The sequence below is a fragment of the Trachinotus anak genome, unplaced genomic scaffold (genome assembly GCF_046630095.1).
Source record: "Trachinotus anak isolate AG129_WGS33_773 ecotype Australia unplaced genomic scaffold, CSIRO_AGI_Tana_v1 ptg000024l, whole genome shotgun sequence".
Classification (NCBI taxonomy): domain Eukaryota; kingdom Metazoa; phylum Chordata; class Actinopteri; order Carangiformes; family Carangidae; genus Trachinotus; species Trachinotus anak.
The window spans coordinates 7,447,455-7,468,182 of NW_027273875.1; the positions used below are offsets into that span (position 1 = coordinate 7,447,455).

The 20,728-nt window shown below is 41.2% G+C and overlaps 2 protein-coding genes across 3 annotated transcripts; both read left to right on the top strand.

Moving 5' to 3' along the window:
* The first annotated feature begins 45 nt into the window (after nucleotides 1-45).
* On the top strand, nucleotides 46-19,304 carry c2cd2l (c2cd2 like). 2 transcript variants are annotated; one of them, XM_071461064.1, is made up of 15 exons: nucleotides 46-834; nucleotides 1,098-1,548; nucleotides 10,910-11,005; nucleotides 11,305-11,424; nucleotides 11,885-11,995; nucleotides 12,676-12,789; nucleotides 12,884-12,983; nucleotides 13,071-13,203; nucleotides 13,372-13,436; nucleotides 13,695-13,816; nucleotides 14,414-14,585; nucleotides 14,695-14,793; nucleotides 15,324-15,418; nucleotides 16,532-16,745; nucleotides 17,315-19,304. In XM_071461064.1, the coding sequence occupies exons 2-15, from the start codon at nucleotides 1,183-1,185 to the stop codon at nucleotides 17,563-17,565; spliced, it is 2,058 nt and encodes a 685-aa protein (XP_071317165.1). In that variant the 5' UTR covers nucleotides 46-834; nucleotides 1,098-1,182; the 3' UTR covers nucleotides 17,566-19,304. The 2 variants fall into 2 exon arrangements, with proteins under 2 accessions (XP_071317165.1, XP_071317164.1); XM_071461063.1 differs by having other exon boundaries at nucleotides 119-834; nucleotides 15,285-15,418.
* Nucleotides 19,305-19,856: 552 nt separating this feature from the next.
* On the top strand, nucleotides 19,857-20,516 carry h2ax (H2A.X variant histone). The gene has a single exon (XM_071461069.1). The coding sequence runs from the start codon at nucleotides 19,916-19,918 to the stop codon at nucleotides 20,342-20,344; it is 429 nt and encodes a 142-aa protein (XP_071317170.1). The 5' UTR covers nucleotides 19,857-19,915; the 3' UTR covers nucleotides 20,345-20,516.
* Nucleotides 20,517-20,728: the final 212 nt, after the last annotated feature.

Sequence of the window (20,728 nt, forward strand, 5' to 3'; positions counted from 1 at the left end):
TATAATTTGTTTTCTATTTATATAAAATCATTAGCACACGGATTTGAAAAAATATATATATATACAAAGTTTATATGTTAGAAATATATTTCAGAAGTCAAGTGACTCTCTTAAAGGCTTTATATAATATTTTCAATTAAGTTTGCAATTGATACAGATTTTGAAAAATGGGCCAGTATGAAGTTAATTCAATGAGTCTTTCAAAAGTCACCAGTTAAAAAAAAAATGTTTTATGCAACGTTTAGATCAAATGTATTTGTTAAACAATTTCTCATAAGGTTATAGAGCTTTATTTTGAGTGGCCCAGTCTACTGTAACACAAGGCCACAAGATCATGTAATACTGCAGGACCCTGTTGATATTGCAGTTGAGTGATGAGAATTGCCAAGTGATAAAATTACCATAATCGAAATGACACTGTCTGCTTTTTGTGGTTGGTAATGAAGCCATACGGATTATTTAGATTTTTTTTTTCACTTTTATTTTGAAGGCCGTGGCTTTCACTTCCTTGTTGTTGTTGCGCCTGTCTCCTGCAGCGCCACCTGTGGGCCGCGGCTGCTCTTCGTCAAATCATCATCGTAGAGACGCTACAGGGGCAGGAGGATACGACCAGCGGAGATTTTAAACCCACCGCAGGCTGTAATGCACCAACAGAGAGCGGACAGCTTGTTGTTGAATCGATAGGTGACAGCAAACAGACACCATCGCAGATTTAACAAACACATTAATGTTGTTGCTGCCAGCGCTGCGTATCGCCATGAAGCCAGCTGCATGTTACCAATACCTTGCTTTCGATTCCCAGCAGCCTGCAGCTCGGACCGTCTAAGTTAAACGGTAGGTTGACAGGTTTCATTATGGTTTTGTCCTTTACCCCGCGCTGCGTCGTCACACTTCAGATATCTGCGTAACGTAACAGTGTCCAGTGCCCGGACACACAAGCGGTGTGTCAGCGGGACCTGAGACGAGCACATTAGAGTCACTGGGGTAATAGGACCATCTGTGCGGGTCCCCTGTGTGATCTGGGGTATTCCTCAGTCATAGCGTGTTAGTGCCTCTTGAATAAAGATGACTGACTGAATGTTTGTTGCCACTCATAGGCGAAAGGGAGCTGATCGACTCCGACTGGCAAGTCCTGATATTTCCATCTGGACCTGGTGATATGAGAGGCTCCAGGAGGCGGTGATGGAGCTCCAGGAGTTGGGCTGGCTGTGTTTGGTGGGTCTCTTTCTCGCCTCCTTGCTGATTGTGCTGGGATGGCTGTTCCAGTACTTGCAGACCGTACTGCGGCTGTGGAGAGCCAGGAAGACCGCCGCGCAGGGCAGGGGAGGACCAGCCTGGCAGCAGCTTTCCTTCTCACAGCCCCGCCAGAGCCAGGATAGAGGTGTGTGGGGCTTCTTGATGAAGCTCCGCTCGGGCTGGGATGGAGGACATGCATCTGAGACTGGGGTTAAAGGCTTGTTGACCTCTCTGTTCTCCTTCAAGTCCTTCAGGGAGCATTGGCAGAGAACCTGGGTGAAAGCTCTGAATGAGCAAGCCTGCAGGCATGGGGTGAGTTGTTCATTTGACATCTTTAAGCCATGAATAGGAGGAGGAGGTGTAGCAGAAATCCCAATGCAAAGGAGGACTTGTGGCATTGTGTAGAAGAGCATGCCTAAGGTTACTCCACTGAGCAGAGGCATAAATAGTTAAACAAGGGCAGTTGGTGTGCCCATGTGCGCTGGAAGTGTGTGTAGGCAGGGAGGTAGAGGTGTGGGAGCTGGAGTGTCTCTAATCGGTAAGAGGATGGGGGGCAGAGCCTTGCGTAACAGCTCTGAATCAATGCACATAAGAGCAGAGAGGCAAGACCAGTCAGCATAGCCACAGTATGAACACCCACACCTCTTAAAAATAGTACGATACCCCCGCCTGTGGGGGGAAATGGATGTGTTTGATCACAGTGGGAAGAGGTAAAATCAGTGTTGTTCCTCAAGACAGAAGGATGGTTGTCTCACCTTTCTTGCAGCACATAACCTTATTACAAAGTTACAACACTGCTTCACACACAAATGTAGACTTCATTGTGGTGAGCACTCGAGACAAGATGGTAGTCCAGCGCATGTTAGAGGCTAAGTGTAAGTTTCCAAAGGTCTTTCTCCTTTTATATACTTCCTTTGATCTGCGTGGATCAAAGTCTGCTCCACAGTCAGATATTTCCTCTGAGCAATGGAAGAGGAGACGGATCCTCGACCCCCCCCACATATAAACTATCTGTGTGTGTGCCAAGTGAGAGATGGGCTGGTGAGGAGTTTAAAGGAGACACCTCACCTTGATGGATTGACCAGACCTACGTCAAACCTATTATCTTTTTGAGATACTCTGCCAACAAACAGACAAGAGTTCAAGTAAAAACCGAGTCTCCTTTGAGAAGGATGCATGAGTGTGTGAACGTGTAGCTCTGCTGCATACGCTATAATTTACCGTATATACACAGTGCTTGAGTTACAGATATGAGCACAAACTGGTGGAGCACAGAGCTTTGAGGACTGCGGTTGTTTCATGTTCATGTGACTTAATGTGATTCCTTCATGCATTTTCTCTGCATACTCCACATACTGTTTAGTTTTTTATGCAGCATTAAGCCGGCAGAGTTTACATCTGTTTTTCATCAAAGTGTTAAGTATTCTTGTTTTTGTGACAGCAATAAGAGGTCTCAGCGGTTCTGTGGAAATGCTTCTCTTTAATACATGGTGGTAAGTGGGTGTGTGCCAGCTTAGTTATGGTACAATGGCCTAATTAGTTCATCCACTGTGACCTTTGTTGCTCTCAGTTACCAAGAAACTCCACAACATTGGAGTGAACCTTTGGTGAACTTTGGAGTGTCTCAGGGTTGTGTGTTTTTTAAGAGGAGGTTGCTAGGGATATTTTTTTTTAAGTACCTTCATCAATGTCTGGAGATTTGAACTATGTGGCTTGTTTTATTTATGATGACCGTATGACCTTTAGACTTTAAAAAAACAGGAAAGGAACATGAAAGCAGTTGTCATGCTGAAAAATCAACTAGAAACAAGGCTTTTACCCAGCAACGATAAGGTATATGATGTTTATTCTAAGATAAGTCCCCAGACTGGGTAAATTTTTCAGTGGTGGAGGAGACAGAGACAAGCTGTCCAGGTCTGTCTGTCCATGTGGTGTTTAGTTTGTGAACTGAGAGTGTGAGCCAAAGCTTCCTGATCTCACTCATCACAATAAAATAACTGCATGTCATTGTGTCTACGTGCAGAGCAATCTGTTCAATCTATTCTAAATGTGTCTGGGGCATATGCAAATCACTTGTGAGTTTATTAATGAAACTTTGAACATGACAGTGAGATAACAAATTCCAAGCATGTCTTACGAAATACCTAGAGGGCTTAATCTAAGAGCGGGCTGGCCTTGTGATTGATGATACTGACCTTCTCTTGTAACTTAAAGGTCACATGCTCGGTCTTCATAGTGTCCTTTTAACATTAGATACATCTAATATGGAAGTATTTATTGACCCTTTAAGTGTTCATTGTTAAGTTGTAACATGTTATAATAGCCAGTGAACCTGGTTGTTTGTCTGTACTGTTTAGAAAAAGAGTTGTGACTCATGCTCTGGTTTTTCACCCTTTCCCTCAAAACCTGACTGGAAAAACCTGCTGTGGTTTGTGGAGATACGAGTAGTAAGTGGCCACAAGCAAGTCACTTTGCATACTTTGCTTCTCACATACAGAGAGCACCTGCCACCTGCCAGGCACTGTTGCTGTGGCCACTTTTAAGACAAACAGTGGAACAACTGCCCAGAGTATTGTCCCAAAGACTCACAGTCTCTTCTAACTGGCATAGCATGATTATGTTTCTGCATCAGGCAAAACATGAGCTTCCCCGGAGGAGCACAGCATGATGAAGATACGGCATCAGTGTCATCATGTGGGGATTAGCATGCAAATCCTTGATAGCATTAACCTAAGTACTTCTCCGACATTTAAGATTGATGCTGACAGAGGTCTTTAAATAATTATGTTGAAATTTAGTTGAATGAGCCTGTAAAGAAAAGTTGCAGCAATATATAGGGTTAAGCAAATCCCTTTCATTTGCAGGCTCCATTATGTTTGGTCAATAGGGCAACACTTTGTGAAACCCATCATCATGAAGACTTGAAACTGTGCAGTGTAGCAGGAAATTTCATTCCAAAATTGAAAATCAGTGCAAATATCCATCTGTATCCTGAAATCATTATATATAGTGCTAAATCGATTAGTCAGCCAACAGAAAATTCATTGGAAATGATTTTGTTAATTCCAGCTTCTCAAATGTGAAGTATTTGCTAACTAAATATCTTTAGGTTTGAAATGTTGTTAAGAGCAAAAAAGCAATTTAAAATAGGATCCTTCTCACTCTTGAGAAATTATGGTGGGCATTTCTAGCTATTCTGTGACATTTTATTGAAAAACATATTCAATTAAATATATTAAACATTTTGGGAAATACTCTTATTTGCTTTATCACCAACTACAGCTAGTAGTCAGATAGCTTAGCAAAAAACTAGAAAGAAGAGGAAACAGCTAGCCTGTCCAAAGGAAAAGCAATCTGCCTACCAGCACCTCTAAAGCACAATATTTTACGTTGTTGTTGTTATGTGGTTTGTTGATTGGTACAAAAGCCAAAGTGTAAAAACAACAGATTGAAAGGCATTGTTTCCAAAAATGTTGAACTATTCCTTTAATTGAGAAAATAATTGTCAGATTAGCTATTGGTAAAATAGCTGTTTGAATGAATGAATGAATGAAAGTCATGCTGTTCTAAAATTGTGGCTCTTAACTTCAGTTCAAGCTATTACACTATTACACACATGGAACCTGCAACATGTTCAGTTTCAGTTCTGCAGATGAACAAGTGAGGTTCACCAATGTGTTCAAGCTGTGGGCAATATGACCATATATACTATGAGGAAATATAAATTGTCTGACTTCAGAGATGTTGCCATACAGTTTACACATCTTAGTATTACTCCATTGCAGGTGATGTTGTGGATCAACGAACAGGATTGGGTTTTTATTTTAGACATAATGTTTATTAACCAAAAACTGACATTCCTATATGACCATCATTCATTAACAGTTTCCCAGTTTCAGAAGATGTATCATATCATATCATCCAACCCTAGTGTGTTCTTATATTTCTGATGGAACATTGCTTCAGTTTAGTCTTCACTGACCTACTCTCTACTTTGAAATTATCACCTGTAAGAGCTTCATAATAACTTTGTCAATGATTTTACTCTCAGGAGAGCGGTGGATAAAACATTTCAGAAAGTCCTTGAAGTTTAGCAGTTTGCTACAACATCTTACATGGAAAAATTTCTCGTTATTCACACATGATATGTGAAAGGAACAAACACGATATGCAGACTGCTGTAGCCGGCTAGCTTGATTTATTGTCACATAATGTTTTTTAATGCAGACTCACTGGTAAGATCATTGTGAAACATGATATCCCTTTCAGGACCTGGGCTTTCTGTCTAACAACAAATGCAATTTCAGCCAGCAGGGCAGAGTATTTTCAGTCAGTGTGTTCAGATGTTCACTGCAATATGGATGGACATTATAGATATTTCATTAGAAATCTCAAAAGTAAGGTTTTTGCTTTTGTTGTCTTATTGTGGGCATTTGGTTTTCATCGTCAAGGTAGAGACAAAGTGCTTTACGGTCAATTTCCTCTTTTAGAGTTATCTCACTGTATAAAGAAGTGTGAGATATAACAATTATTATAAGTGTCAGGGGCCACTGTCTGTAGTCTTGATTCACACTCATTTCAGAAGTCTGGTTTGGCTGTCCTCATCAATATCCTGTTCACTGCAGCAGGGAGTGACGCAAACCAGGAACCGTCGTGGGACCATGTAAACAGTGCTAGCTTACAGAACAGCTCATGCTGCTTCACTAGTTTTGAGTGTTGTCTGAATACTGTGTCCTTGAAGCAAAACCTGCAGGCCTGCAGGGGAGACCTGACCTTGAATTCCAGTAAAATTAAATAAAATTAAAACTACACGAAGAGGCAAAAAGGAGGACTGAAAGGTTTTGGGTTGTCACATAAATATAGTGAACAGCAGCTAAATGTCCATGCTAATGCATCATCGTTTGGGTTTGTGGATCTGTTTGTTGTGAGTATCCTTGATATTAAGGTAGGAATAGGAGAAGAAACAACTAGAACACATGTAAGGACACTATGTGAACTTGTTAGCTCTACAGCTACATTGGTGCAGCAGAGATGTTCAGCTGAGTGTGTATGAGCTCATCAAACAGAGCGTTATGTGAGGAGATGTAACTGACAGTGGCCCACACAGCTTCTCCCTTGAAGCTATTTAGTCAAGAGGTTTGGTTTCCTGTCTCTAAGATATAAACAAGAGAAGACAACTGCGACCTCAGGGTGAAACGCATAGTGTTTGAGCACTGGCCATGTGTTGCAGCTGGACTCTGTCGAGTTTTCAAGGTATTTCGAGTCTATCTCTAGTCCAACGTTGATTTATAGGGTTCCTAAGAAGACACCTTCCCTTTCTCACTCTCCCTGTGTCCCTGTAATCCAGGGATTTGGCCTCAGGGTTCATTGTAATGCGGCAATGTCAACAGAACGACTTCCTGTTGCTGCAGAAACACACACACACACACACACACACAAACACACACATATATATATATGCATGCATGTGTGTGACAACTGGTTTGCTTGGTAAAATGGTGGTGATTTCCCCACAAACACTTTAAAGCACAATAAGGATTTAGCTGCACACGTCTAAAGGTGAGTAGATAAACAGAAATAAGAGACCTGTGAATCTGTTCAGCAGCATGAAAAACTACCCTCAGCAGCACATCGGACTATTTGTCTTCCTCCTGCACCTTCGGACATTAATCCCATGATGCAACTTGTTTCATGACTCAGTTTTTTATTCAGAGAAAATGTCTGTCTGCTGAAGTATTACTGCAGGAGCCTCTGGCTATAATCTTGTCTTGGCAGAGTAAACTTGATATGGAGCTATTCAGATGTCTCTGGCTGGATTAGTCTGTGGAAGAAGCTTGAAGGACTGGACTGGTTGACCCTGCTCAGACCTGCCTGTCATAAAAGTATCGTTGGACTGTATGTGCATCTGCAGCTGACAGATGATGTCAACACATCGTCCTTGGGTTTAGTGGGTGGAAAAGCAGGACTAATGGAGCTTACAAGTGTGCATCTGCAGGGAAGGAAGCTCCCTGTCCATTCAAGATCTGCAATTATAAAGAGCCTGGTGATTAGCATGAGGCCACAGTTTACTTCTTCCCTCTCTGACTGTGAGCTGCCAGCAGATAATTAATGCCCCGTGATTATGCTCAAGTAGATTTCTTCTTAACGACAGGGGACGTTAAGCACTCAGCGCTCATTTGCTATGATAGCCCAACTTTTTATCCCTCAGTCACTGATTCAAATTCACCAGCCCGTTGTACAGTTACAGCAAAAATAAACCATTTATAAGCCACTATTAATATCTTTTCTGTGGCAGGCATTGATCTCCATGGCTGCTCCTTTGAGTCAGAATTTAAAATAGAGACACACATAATGTGTTACGCTGAATTTATACTCTACCTTAGAATACATTGTGAAGTGAAGCTCGATCAGAAATGCTTACGATGGGAGTCCTTGCCAGTCTTGTTGCCAGTCAGTAGTTTCATGTACATAACACTATATTACATATCAAATGGGAAATGTAAAATCAGTTGAAATTCACATAGCTACTCAAAAGCAGTTGTAGCAAAGCAGGATTAATGGCAGCTGTGTGGATTGTTTGATAGATTTCAACAGTTTATAGACTTAAAGACACGCGAGCAGTAGTGTGAGGCTAAAGCTAACAGCAGCATGCTAACATGTTTACAATGACACTGCTTATATACTGATACATAGCAGGTAATAATTACCATGTTCACTGATTTAGTTTAGTGTGTTAGCATGCTAACATTAGCCTTTTTTTTGTTAGCATGTTAACAAACATTGCCGTCCCTTGAGTCGTACTGCGAGTGTGGGTTGCAAAAAAATGACATTTTCAAGTTATCAAAGCAGCGTTTTTGTGTATGTAGGTAAATGTTTTCCTTTCAAACTATTTAAAACAAATTTTAGATGTTTAATTATTGTCAGGGTAAAAAAAGTTTATACCCTGTTGTCAACTGAACTCCTGATACATGCAAGTAAAAGAAAAGGCAGGAGAGGAAGATGAGGGTCAACAAAAGCCACAGGGGGAGTGTATTTCTGGTTGACCCACATGCTTTTCAGAGGAGTTCAGCCAGTCGGACCCAAAGGGGGTGACGCTGACAAACCTGAAGTGACACCACGGATGTCCTCAGGAACTGTTCCTTTCCCAGAAATACCCTCCACATATACTCTCGAACAGCAGTTGAACAGCAGTGGTTCACAAGGACAAATCTGTGGTTATGCTGCTAGCATTGCCCTCTCCATGACAAAATGAGCTCTGTGGCCTCTGCCAGGAGGATACACAACACCACAGAGCACCAGATGGCTACCTACGAAGCCAATGGATATGAAATATCTAAGCAAACTGCCTTTAAAGGAATAGAAAACCATGAACCTTTGACCAATTAGATATTTTGTGCTTTACCTAAAAGATAAAAATAAAGCACTTTCTCGATAAAAACTGGAATTTATACTTCATTCAAATATTTCCAAGTGATATATATTTTCTTGGCCACGGCAGACCTAAATACTGGGGGATTGCTTCAAAATGTTAAACTAGCATTGTGGTAAACCAAAAAAAAAAAAAACATACAATGCTGGAATCGCAGTTCAGTCCAGAGACTGATTATTTACAGGAAATTATATCAACACCCCCGAGCAGAAACAACAAAGACTGAAAATCTGATGATGCAACCCTCTCTCAGGCATGCAAGACTTTGATTGACATATCTTGGCAAGTCTGTGCTGCTGTGTGTCCTAAAGTAATCTGCAAAAATACAAAGTTGTCAGTTTCTTTTTGTCATGGATTAGCAAAAAAACTAAGACTTGTCATAAATCGAGATCTTGAGGACTTGGGCCTTTTAAGATTTGATACTGGGAGGCTTGTGGTGGCCTAGAAATTAAGACACATACCATATAATTGAACTTTTAATGTCCCCAGTTTGATTCTGGGACCAGGGACCTTTTGATGTGTTTCAAACCCCACTCTCTCTTCTCATATTTTCTGTCTATAGCTACACTCCCAGCTGTCTAATGAAGGTAAAATGCAAAAATATGTAATCTAGAAACATGTAAAACAATTTTGGTCCCATTATACAGAATATATGGATCCCAAAAAACACTGATATTTTGAGATAGTTCAATATTGATCACAATGTTGTACTGACTCAAAATTAGCCTAATTACAAAGATGGCAGTGGTGTCTGACTGCAGTGACACAAACCTTTAGTAAGACACATGTAATAAGCACACGCAATGAAAACCCTGTCATCAAAGCATTATCCTAAAGCCTAACAATCTGAAATACATCACATCATCATATTTTTTCTGAACTTTGGACGTAATGAACAGTTGGGTGACTGAGCAGTTTTAGAGGCTCCAGTCAGCTGAAGTAAACACACCCAGTTGTACGTTGTAGTCATGTGATTGCAGGGTTGGTCCAGGGAACCTACGTAAGCTTGCAGCGTCGCAGTTGGCTTCCTGCCCTCCTTCTGGCTGGAACACTGACACACACACACACACACACACACACACACACACACCACAAACTTTGTTATATCATCCTCCCACCTCTGCCCCGCCTCCACCGTTGTGTTTGATAGAGATTGGACTTGGACCCAGAGGAACATATGCCCTGACAATAGGGGATTTGTTTTCTCTCACTTCCATCTCCTGAGCCAGTTAAAGCCGTCCAGTGTAACAGATCCTCTGGCACACACACACACACACACACACACAAACACACACACAGTGATACTAGGCCACTGGTGTTTCCACAGTTATGGTGAATCTTTCTTACAACTGAGATGCTAATTCATCTTGTTGGGGGTGTTTTCCAAGTCCAACACTCATTCAGTAAAGCCTGCCTTGCTGTAAGCTTGACTGAGCATTGACTGATGCAGTCTCATAACGGAGGCCTCTGAGGTCTGAGCAGCCTGAACCAGTCACAGTTTAATGAAAAGGGTTTTTACAACTTTTTCATTATTACAAAAGCTCAAATTAACTCGAATGTACTCCTTACCACCCTTTGGTCAAACATATGTTGTAATCTTTTTGCCAGTATCTTGAGGCATTATTCATTTGAGTGCACACATTTGCAGAGCTGCCTGGGCTTAACATCACATTTATTCTTTGCCATGCAGTGTGATTACAGTAATTATTATGGCGCCTCCAAAGGGCCTGCTTATCGATTCCTGTTAATTTCTGCGTCAGACCTTTCACCTTGTAATATTGAGCCTTTGGTAGAGAAAGAAATGGCACATTAATAATCTTGACTCTCTCACAGTATTTGCTTTAGGGAAAGTTTCTATTTCTGCTAAAACAGTACATTGGGAAGCGTACACGTCAAAGTTGTTGTTATTTTTAAGGATTACACTGTAATAAATGTATGCATGTGAATATGCCATCAGCACTGTGTGCAAGTGATTGTCCAATCACTCTGAGCAAACATCAGTGAAGTTCTTTGATGTCTGATACCAAACATGGTTAGAATTCATGAAATCTCTAGTTAATTTGCATTTTAGTTTAAATGATACAGCCACTCTTTCATTTACTAATTAACTAACCTCTATAATGACTATGACTAACTGCTAACAAGCTTCATTAAAGGCTTCATCAACTGCAATACAAAATCTTTCTCTACTCTGTCTCTTGAGTAATATTTAGGACATTTATTCTCTTGCTCTCTCTCTCCCAGAGCTCCATCCAGATCACTTTTGACAGCAGTCTCCAGTTAACTGCTGCCTCTGCAATAGATAGTGTAACCTGCACTGACCAATCAGCACACCGAATGGTAAGCAATCTTTGTGGTCCACGTTCAATACAGCTGTAATATACACAAGGATTAATATCTAAAAGAGGGCAACTTCAGTCAGTCACCCAGTGAATTTTTAATGGGAACAATGCATGAAGAAAAACCCTGGGCTGAATTTCTGGGTCATGTGAGATGCAGATGAAGACACAGATTTGAATAGTCTAAGAGACGGTATGATGGCGTGTCTGTTAGTAATGAGCAAATCTCGCTGCTGCAAAAAGGTGTTTTTTGCAGCCTGGGTCAGTAATATCCTTTGTCAACCTCCTTTTCTTTTACAGGTTTTGCACTGTAACTGTTGGGTGGACACAGTGACATTTCCTGTGACGGTCACCCAGCAGTCACCCGCTGCTGTTTCCATGGACACCTATCAGATCACTATAGCACCTATGGTGACAGAGGTACAAAAGCACACCACCTGGATTTTTTCGCAATTTGCACATTTGAGGGCAGGCCTCTGAAACAAATGAGCATTTCAGAGCATCATTTGCATTGATATTCAAATGTTCAAATTTACACTAAAATCGCACATAATTCAGCCATCACCATCACTGTTTTTAAATGTGGAATTTAAATAACGTCAGTGTTATCCAGTAGTGTTGTTGCTGCAGCAGTATTCATCAAAACTAAGAACCTGTTGCCTATAAATCATCTTCCTGTCTCAGAGATTTTTGTTTTCTCCTTCACTTCACTGAAGAGGGTGTTCATGTTGAAAATGTATTTTCCACCTGCTATTCACTCCTTCTTTTCATTTTGCATAGAATAGAATATTTTCTGAATGTTATGTATCATAAAAAAAACTGCTCTCTGGCTCCATGTTTACTGTGTGACCCACCTTGCCCCCCCGTTTGTGTCCATCAGGTGGTGGTGTGTCTGGAGGAGGTGGAGGACGAGGGTCTGCTGATGTCCTGGACTCTTTCCAAGCAGCCGTCATTTTCTCTGACCGTGTCTCCATGCAAGCTGCAGAGACAGGTGAGAACATCCAATAATGGTTCCACAACATTCTTGTATACATTCATTCATACATCAAAAAAGGAAATACACACAATGCAAATCTTTCTGTGACTGTGCTCAAGCTTTCTGTCAGCGTCTCTTCATGAATCTCAGTCATCATGTTATGTTTTGCATGTGAGTCATAACCCTATTAAACTCACCATGAGTCACGGAGGAAATGCCCTTCTTGAGTGCTGTTACATAAATGTGAAAGCCATTTTATGCCTTTTGACTGAGACAGCAACAAAGTCAATTAAGTAAGGAAAAAACAAATATTGAGCACAAGAAGTAGTTTTTACTACTGATACCAGGGATTGATACCCATTGATACATAATAAATCTGAAAACAAGAATATTAAAGTCTATGCTGCACTTTTTTGTAGTAAAGCCAGTATGAAACATTGGGATTGGTTAAATCCTTCATACTTGTAATGCTTCATGAACAAACTAAATGACTTTTAGATTAGAGCAACAGTAAACAATCACGTTCTATTTGTTCCTCTTGGATATTATTAGAAGTAAGATTATATCAGGCATAAAAATTTAACAAAAGCCTATAAAAGAGTAAAAATGTCTATATTTCAGTTTGCTGTCCTCCCCTGGTGCAACACATATTGGTTCATCACCAGAGAGTAATCAGATGCTTCTTTTCTTTTCAGGGCACCGAGGGTGAGGCAGACCTGGGCATGATTAAGGGGCTGATAGAGGACACTCTATTCAGCACTCAGCCGGCCATGGTCCTCAACCTGAAGACCTCTGCACCCAGTCCTTTGGTGAGAAATAGGTGTTTTTCGCAAACTCTGCAGAAATAAGACAAAGTAACTGGGACCTGCTTTCTGACATAAATAAATTGCTGAATGCTCCCAGGCCCCCATGGACCACCTGTCAGTGGGACTGAACTCTGCATCCCAGAGTGTCTTGGTGCGGCGACTACAGCTCCGGCAGCTCAGTGCAACCTTAAGTAAAGGTCAGATATTTTCCCTCTGCGTCAGATCATGCCCGTTCAGCTTCCTGCTGATTGCCGAGGTCTCACTGCGTCGCTCTGTGTTTGCAGGTCAGTGGTCCAGATCAGAGGAGCTGTGCTGTGTCCTGAGCCTGGACCAGCCCTTCACAGAGAGGACAACCCGCTTCCTGTCTGTGCCCAGCGACTCCAACGCCCCATTGGAATGGAATGAAGAAATGACTCTGTAAGACGGCATCTGTGACGATAAAGTGTTGTGATTGTGTACATTCATGACAAATTTAAAGGAAAAAACTAGCCTGAGAAAAAAAATCTCATTATTATTATTGTATTATTATTCCACATAGTGGGGTTTCACTTAAATTCTAACACAGCTGTTGTCTCTGTGGTGAAGGGACCTGGGCCCAGAAACCAAAGAGCTGAGAGTCAGACTTCTGGAGCGGCATGGCAAAAGAGAACGTAAGGCATTGCTTGATAGCACTTTACTGTTGGCTGCTGTTCAGAAACCTGATCAGCAGGAATGTTTAGACTGCTTAAGCAAAATCATCAGTGCTTAAAATGCATTGCTGGCAGGCTCACTTTAATGGCCTTTGTTAGCGTTTCAGGATGTATAAAATGTCAGGAGACTCTCCTGTGGTGTCTTCAGAGCTGCAGTATATTAAAGAGGCTTTCATGCTGTTTCTACAAATATGTTAAGACTTTCTTTTTGTTGGGTAGAATTCCTGCCTGGTCACGCCTCCATCGCCTTGGACCTCCAGTGCAAAGTTCCCACAGGACAACATATACTGTCAATAAGCCCTGGTCACGGCTTGGCACCAAACGCTACTATCACAACAGAAGTGAGTTAAAATTACTGCAAAATGATAGAAAACAGTGCCAAAGCCATCCCTGTGCTTTTAAATGTACAGTTACATCACAGTTTATCATCTAACATCAAGCAAGCTGGAACAAAAAGATTCACAACAAAAGGAGAGGGAATGTTGTATAACAGCTGATACAGCCCATTGTCTTGCCTGTAATAGCTCTCTCAGATCTCCTCTGGCCTTTTCGGCAGCCAACTTGTTGCCTTTTTTTTTTTCTTACAATTTACATATTTCTTCAAGAGAGCATCAACATCTGGTTTATCTCTGTGGGGTACCAATTCATGTTGATACCTTACCTGTTCTCTAACAAAAGAGGCAAAAATACCCTACAGGAGGGAAGATAACATCTCCTGTACCCCTCCTGCAACATGTTATACCTACCGATTAGTCATCCAAAATTGTCCCTGTAGGTCTGGAAGTCAGTTTGACTAGAGTGCCCACCTCTTTAATTAATTGCCATCATTTTTGATGGATTGACCACACCCTCTTCATTTTTTTTTGGGCGAAATGAAAAGTGCACATCCTCGCTAAATGTGGGAGTATGTGACTCCATTTGTTGTTTGGTTCTTCCAGCTGCTGTATCTGGAAACAGAGGAGCCTCGCAGCGTCCACAATGCTTTGCCACTTCGATCCTCACTCACCCCCGCCAAGAAAGTCGACGTGGACCGAACCATCATGCCAGATGGAACCATCGTCACCACTGTCACCACTGTCCAGTCTCGACTTAAACTGGAACGCAGCCCAGGTAAATTTACAGCGTGAAGTGTTACATGGCTTCAGGGTAGGTGCGCAATGTGAGGTAAAGGAATGTAATAATATTACCGATTACATAAAATAGTTATGATGTCTTTCAGGTGATTCCCCGCTGCGTTCACCGTCCAAAGTGGAGGTGACTGAGAACAAACCCACCATCCTGTCTGATAGCAGAGGCAGCACCAGCCCCAACCCCAGCAGTGAGTGCTAGACTAGAAGACCAGGCATTGTTTTACATAACAGATGCAAAGTAGGATAAGCAACAGGCAGCTGTGTAACACGAGATGAGAGGAATGCACTTTTCAGTATGTGTCATGCGCTCTCTGTGCAGGTACTCCTGTTCAAAAACCTTAAACCTTTACAGGTTTACACAGGAGACCATTTGAAACACCAAGAGAAAATATTAGACCGATTTAACTACATATAAACAGTATATGATTGTGCTTAGACATTAAAATGTTCTTCTTTTAATAATAGTTTTAGTTAGATGTAATAGTTTTAGAGTTTTTTACATGTATTTCTGATAAACCATACATTTTAAAATGGATGTGCACTGCAACAAAAATCAATTCAGTAATATGTACATTATTCATAGTTTGACTGTAAACAATATTTTTGACTATATTTGATATAGTATATTGCAGTTTAACTGTGTAGTGCTGATTTACGTATGTATGTTTTTGTTGCTCAGAGAGCAGCCGCCTCTCTAATGGCCTGGATCCTGTTGCAGAGACGGCCATTCGCCAGCTGACGGAGTCCGCCTCCAAAGTAGCACGGAAGACCCCAACTAAAAGGAGCACACTGATCATCTCAGGCGTGTCAAAGGTCAGAGAGGGGAAACTGTGTCAAATGTAGTGGCTTGCAGATTATGTGCCATCACTGGCAAAATGAAAGTAATGAGCCATTCTTCTCTACTTTTGAAGATACTTAGTACAGTATGTTTATTTAAATGTACTATATGAAAGACTGTGAAGCAATTTACATATATTAATCACTTTTTTTTTATTGCGAATGTGTGAACAGATTGTAATGTAACTTAAAAAATGAGAACTTTCCTGACTTTCTCGGTTTCAGTTATGTGATGCTTTACTGTGTGCAACACTACATAACGTTAGCTTAGAAATGGAGTCGGCTGACATCAACAAAACGAGCGGCTCTCAGCACGGCACAGACTCCAACACAAACACGCATAAGCACAAAAAACAAGTTTTATCTCCTGAAACCCTTCTGGCCAAACAGGAATGTGACTAACGTCCGTGCGTGGCCAGCAACAGGATGCAGTTCACTTAATGGCCACCGGTGTCATTACCAACAAGAGTTTTCTGAATGTTGGATATAGTACGTTTAAGTATGACTATTTTGATCGAAAACAGAATTTTCAGCATTTTTGCACTTATCAGTACAATGTGGGTTACCTGCACGGCGGTTCTGTAAGTGAAAAATATTTCTTTTTTTGTTTGTTTTTACCTTACCTGTTTTTTCTCTCTGAGTCTCTGAGTCTTTAACAAACAAAACCTAATTTTAAGGAATCTGAAATATGACATGGAATGACATGGAACCAGAGAAAATTAGTTTGATCTAAATTTAGTCCACAGGCACAGTCCCCCTGTTGGACCACATTATAGCAGAATGAGAGTCTTCTGACCTGATTATTGCCTGAAACCCTGTAGAAATGTATTCAGTGCAAGAGGCTACACTTGAAATCTGTCACAGAATTCACTGAAATGTGCAGGTGTCATGATGCTGAAAGTGTAAAAATGCAAACGATTAAGTGCATAACATAAAGGTCATAACATTAAGTGTTCATCTGAAGCAGAGTTTTTAGGTTAAGAATCCAATAAGTAGTTATACACTTCCATCACTCTCCTGTGTCCTATATAACCTCCTAATAACATTTGAAAAAGGACAGAAATTGATTCAGTTTGTAACACCCATCAGGTTCCACTGTCAGATGACGACTGTGCATTATCAAGTGGCTACGCTGCAGCCATGGACGCAGCCATGCATGGCAACCATTTCGGAGCAGGGCATCACCAGGACCCTGATGAAACCACACCCTCCGATGTGTCGGAGCGTCCGTCTGTGGACGATGTGGAATCAGATACTGGTTCCACTGGTGCCTTGGAAACCCGCAGCCTCAAGGACCACAAAGGTAACACTGTTGTCACAGTTTGCAATTTGGTCTATGCACTAAAATCATCAGAGGGAGAGATTCAGTTTCCACTAACTCTGTTCAGTAATGTCTTAAACTAATTGTAAACCCAATATTCAAAAATTCAGACACTGTTTTTGGAAACTGTTTGATTGCATGTTGCTTCTTCTCTTGTAATTGAAGCATATATTAAAGAGTAGATTTAGAAAAGAAGGTTTTATTTTCATTTTCATAAGTCACTGCTATTCTATGAAACAGCACAGAATATTTATCATGCAAACAGATCTTTTATAAAGCCTTACATAACATCAAAACAATCACTACAAGCCTCATAACACAACTGACTGTAAAGTCCTGCTGCTGCCCCCTGGAGGCCATCTTGCAACATACACCCAACCAGATGAAAGTGGTTTTGAATGAATCAGTGCTAAATTCAATTTGAATATCAATTTGACAAGGGAACTATCTTATGAAATCAGTGAATTCATTCATAAAACTAGTAGCTGGATGATTGGATAGTGTTGTTTAACAAGGTCCCAATATTCCTGCTGTCTGTCTGCCTCCTGCAGTGGGCTTTCTGCAGAGTGGGACAAAGCTGCTGTTTCGCAGAAGACATCGAGAGAAGGAGTCCTGCCTCAGCCAATCCCACGAAGACATCTCCAATATGGGCAATAACTTTGCTGCTGCCGCAACCAGCAGCCGTAAAAAGTCTGGCAGCTTCTCCCGGCGTCTTATCAAACGCTTCTCTTTCCGCTCATCAGGCAAATCAAAAAGCAAAGCCACTGCTACCAATGGAGGAGCGAGCTCATTGGATAAGTGATTATTATTGTTTGGGTAGGACATGGGTCATCCTGACTTAACAGGATTGTTCTAAAGCCTCTGTTGATACCGTCAGAAGAACAACTAAACCTTGAGTTGAGACTGTGACAGGTTGAACACCCCAGGCGGGTTATCACCTGTACATGCTGAAAGGAGGATACCCCTGGGAGGGCTTTCCTCTGGAGAGAAATTATTGCACCTTCAGGACAGAAGTCAATCACATCACTGAGGTTGAAATGTGATCATGAAATCTGTTTCTTTCATGGAGAAATCTGCTGCTCAGTGAGGGAATAACTACAATGAAAAGCTGTGTGCCCTGTTTGAACACAAACTATAATGGGAGTGTTTGATTGTGACAGATGGTGGAAATGCTCTTAAATTATATTGATATGAAATGCCAGTATAATATTATTGGTTGCACTTTGGACTTTTTTAACAGCACATGTAAAGTTCCTGAGTTGTATAAAGGTAATTTATTATTATGTGGTTCTCATTAAACAAGTGCTATTTATTTAACTCCTAAAAAGTGAGTCATCATAGTTTCATTATACTATAAAATAGAGACATTGCTGTGTTTTTCCATGAAAATGTAATTTTAAATGCATAGTTTAAGTGAGTTAACAAGCATCAGTTGTAATCTAGCTGTAATGTCCATTCGTAATCGCTAATACATTGGTTTTAGAATGTTGTTCAATGTTGTATCTTATACAAGAAGCATAAAAAAACTTTTTATTTTATAAAGAATCTTTCTGTGGAATTTAAATTGCAGTTTAGCTCATAAATGCCTTTCAGTTTGCTTTTGAAACTTCAACCAGCTAGGTTCTCTAGAAGTCTAATTAAGCTGGAGTTTAATTTTTTTTTTTGTATTATGACAGTGAAAAACTGAAAAAAACAAAAAAAAAAAAAAAGAAAAGACGAAAAAAGAAAAACATGATCAGGTCCTGCTTTCCTTGCATCTCCTGCTGACTCCTGTAAGTGAAAAGTGCATCTAAGCACATGAAGATGGACGTTGATGGACATTTTATGATTGCAATAACTATCATTACTGTGCAGCAAGATTGCATATGATAAACTGTTTGAACTGCTGACATGTGATTAGCTCATAATCATAACTTATCCTGTAACATTAAGGAGCATTATCATATTGTATTTCTTTTTCAACAAATTCAAGTTTCAGATGATGAACAATATTGCAACAATGCTGCAGTTTTTAGAGATGCTCTGCCGAGGCATTGTGAGCTTGACAAGGTGATAGGTGGAGTGGGCGCACTCAGGGCTAGAAATGAAATCGCTACTATCAATTAGAGGTATGAGGAAACTGCTTCATCCTTCAAAGGCAGAATCAGAATCAGTATGTAAAAATTTATATACATTTTTGGCTATTTGTGTCTTTTTTTTTTAAATTTAAAATCTTTTAACTGACTGCATTAATTATGGGACTTCAGAACAACCAAATGTAATCTTTTTGATTTACTTTTCATGTTTATTTACATCAATAAATGAAAAACTGTTAAAAGGGATCAAAAACATGGAGCCAATGCTGTCAAAAGGACTCAAATGGACAATATTTCAATCAATTCAAAATGCTGAAGAAATGAACAAAGCCGCTTCGTTGTCTAAAGGCACATTGTGTGGCTGGAATGTGAAACAGGAAGTGGCTGCAAATTTAAGATGTGTATAATTTCTGTTGTTATATTTAAAATGTTTAATTTATTGCAAATAAATTATTTTTGAAGCTCACCTGGTCTGTACCATAGACTGTATATAAAAGGTCTTTATGCATGTTTTAGTCACCCTAAGGCCCACTGGTTTAAAATGAGTCTCTGTATATCTACTACTTCATACCTGCAGTTAATTTGTAAGTACATCTTTGTGTAGCTCATATTCTCAAAGGCCAGGGTATACAAAGTTTTTGATTTAACAGAGACGAGCTTTACCCAGATGCACCAACACAAACAGTGTTCTTAAATTTTGCATCAAATATGACTTTCATTGCAGATTGTAAACGCGCCAAAACTTTGAAGCTGGAGGGAAGATGCAGGATTGGCTTTTCACATCCGCCTCTTTTACACATGATCCTCTCACAACCAGCGGAGAGAACAGCAGCCAATCGCCTTTCTGTCTTCAGTAGGGCCCATCGTGATTGGTTTGACATCAGCGCAGTTACACCAATAGCCACCGACTTCCTCTTCCCTGTGACCTCTCACAGCCAATCATACTTCGCTCTTCGCGTTCCAACAGCCAATCGCGTCTTGGGGCGGGGCTAAGCCGGGCGTTTATATCCAGGTCGTGAACCTCTAAAAAACCATTGCAAGGTCCTGTTTTGGAAAAGCAGCTCAAAACGTTTGACCATGTCTGGAAGAGGAAAAACCGGAGCGAAGGCCCGGGCTAAGGCCAAGACCCGTAGCTCCCGCGCCGGCCTGCAGTTCCCCGTCGGCCGTGTTCACCGTCTCCTCCGTAAGGGGAACTACGCCGAGAGAGTGGGCGCCGGGGCTCCCGTCTACCTCGCCGCTGTGCTGGAGTACCTCACCGCTGAGATCCTGGAGCTGGCCGGTAACGCTGCCAGGGACAACAAGAAGACCCGTATCATCCCCCGCCACCTGCAGCTGGCCGTCCGCAACGACGAGGAGCTGAACAAGCTGCTCGGCGGAGTCACCATCGCTCAGGGCGGCGTGCTGCCCAACATCCAGGCGGTGCTGCTGCCCAAGAAGACCGGCCAGTCTGCGCCTAGCTCCGGCAAGGCGGGAAAGAAGGCCTCCTCTCAGTCTCAAGAGTATTAGCTTGCTGGCTAATAACTTTCAGTCCAAAGGCCCTTTTAAGGGCCACCCACTCCTCATCTGAAAGAGCAACTTATCCTGCTGATCGCTGTCTTGTTGCACTCTTCGCATGATTTTTTTTTTTTCCCCTTCTCTTTTTTTTTTTTTTTTTTAAATTTTATTTAATAAACGCTTTTCTTTTATAAAAACTTGTGGATACCGTTCGTTGATGTGTAGTGAAGCTATGTGCTAATCTAGTGACAGAAGTTTTGTCCCTAGCCGGTCAGTTTGTGTGTAGCTGACTACAGGCCACAGGCCCCTCATTTTTAAAATGAGTTTTAGGTTCACGAAGCTCAGTGGCCAGCAGAGATCATGGACCTACCAGCGTGCACGGCTGGATCCTAGGCC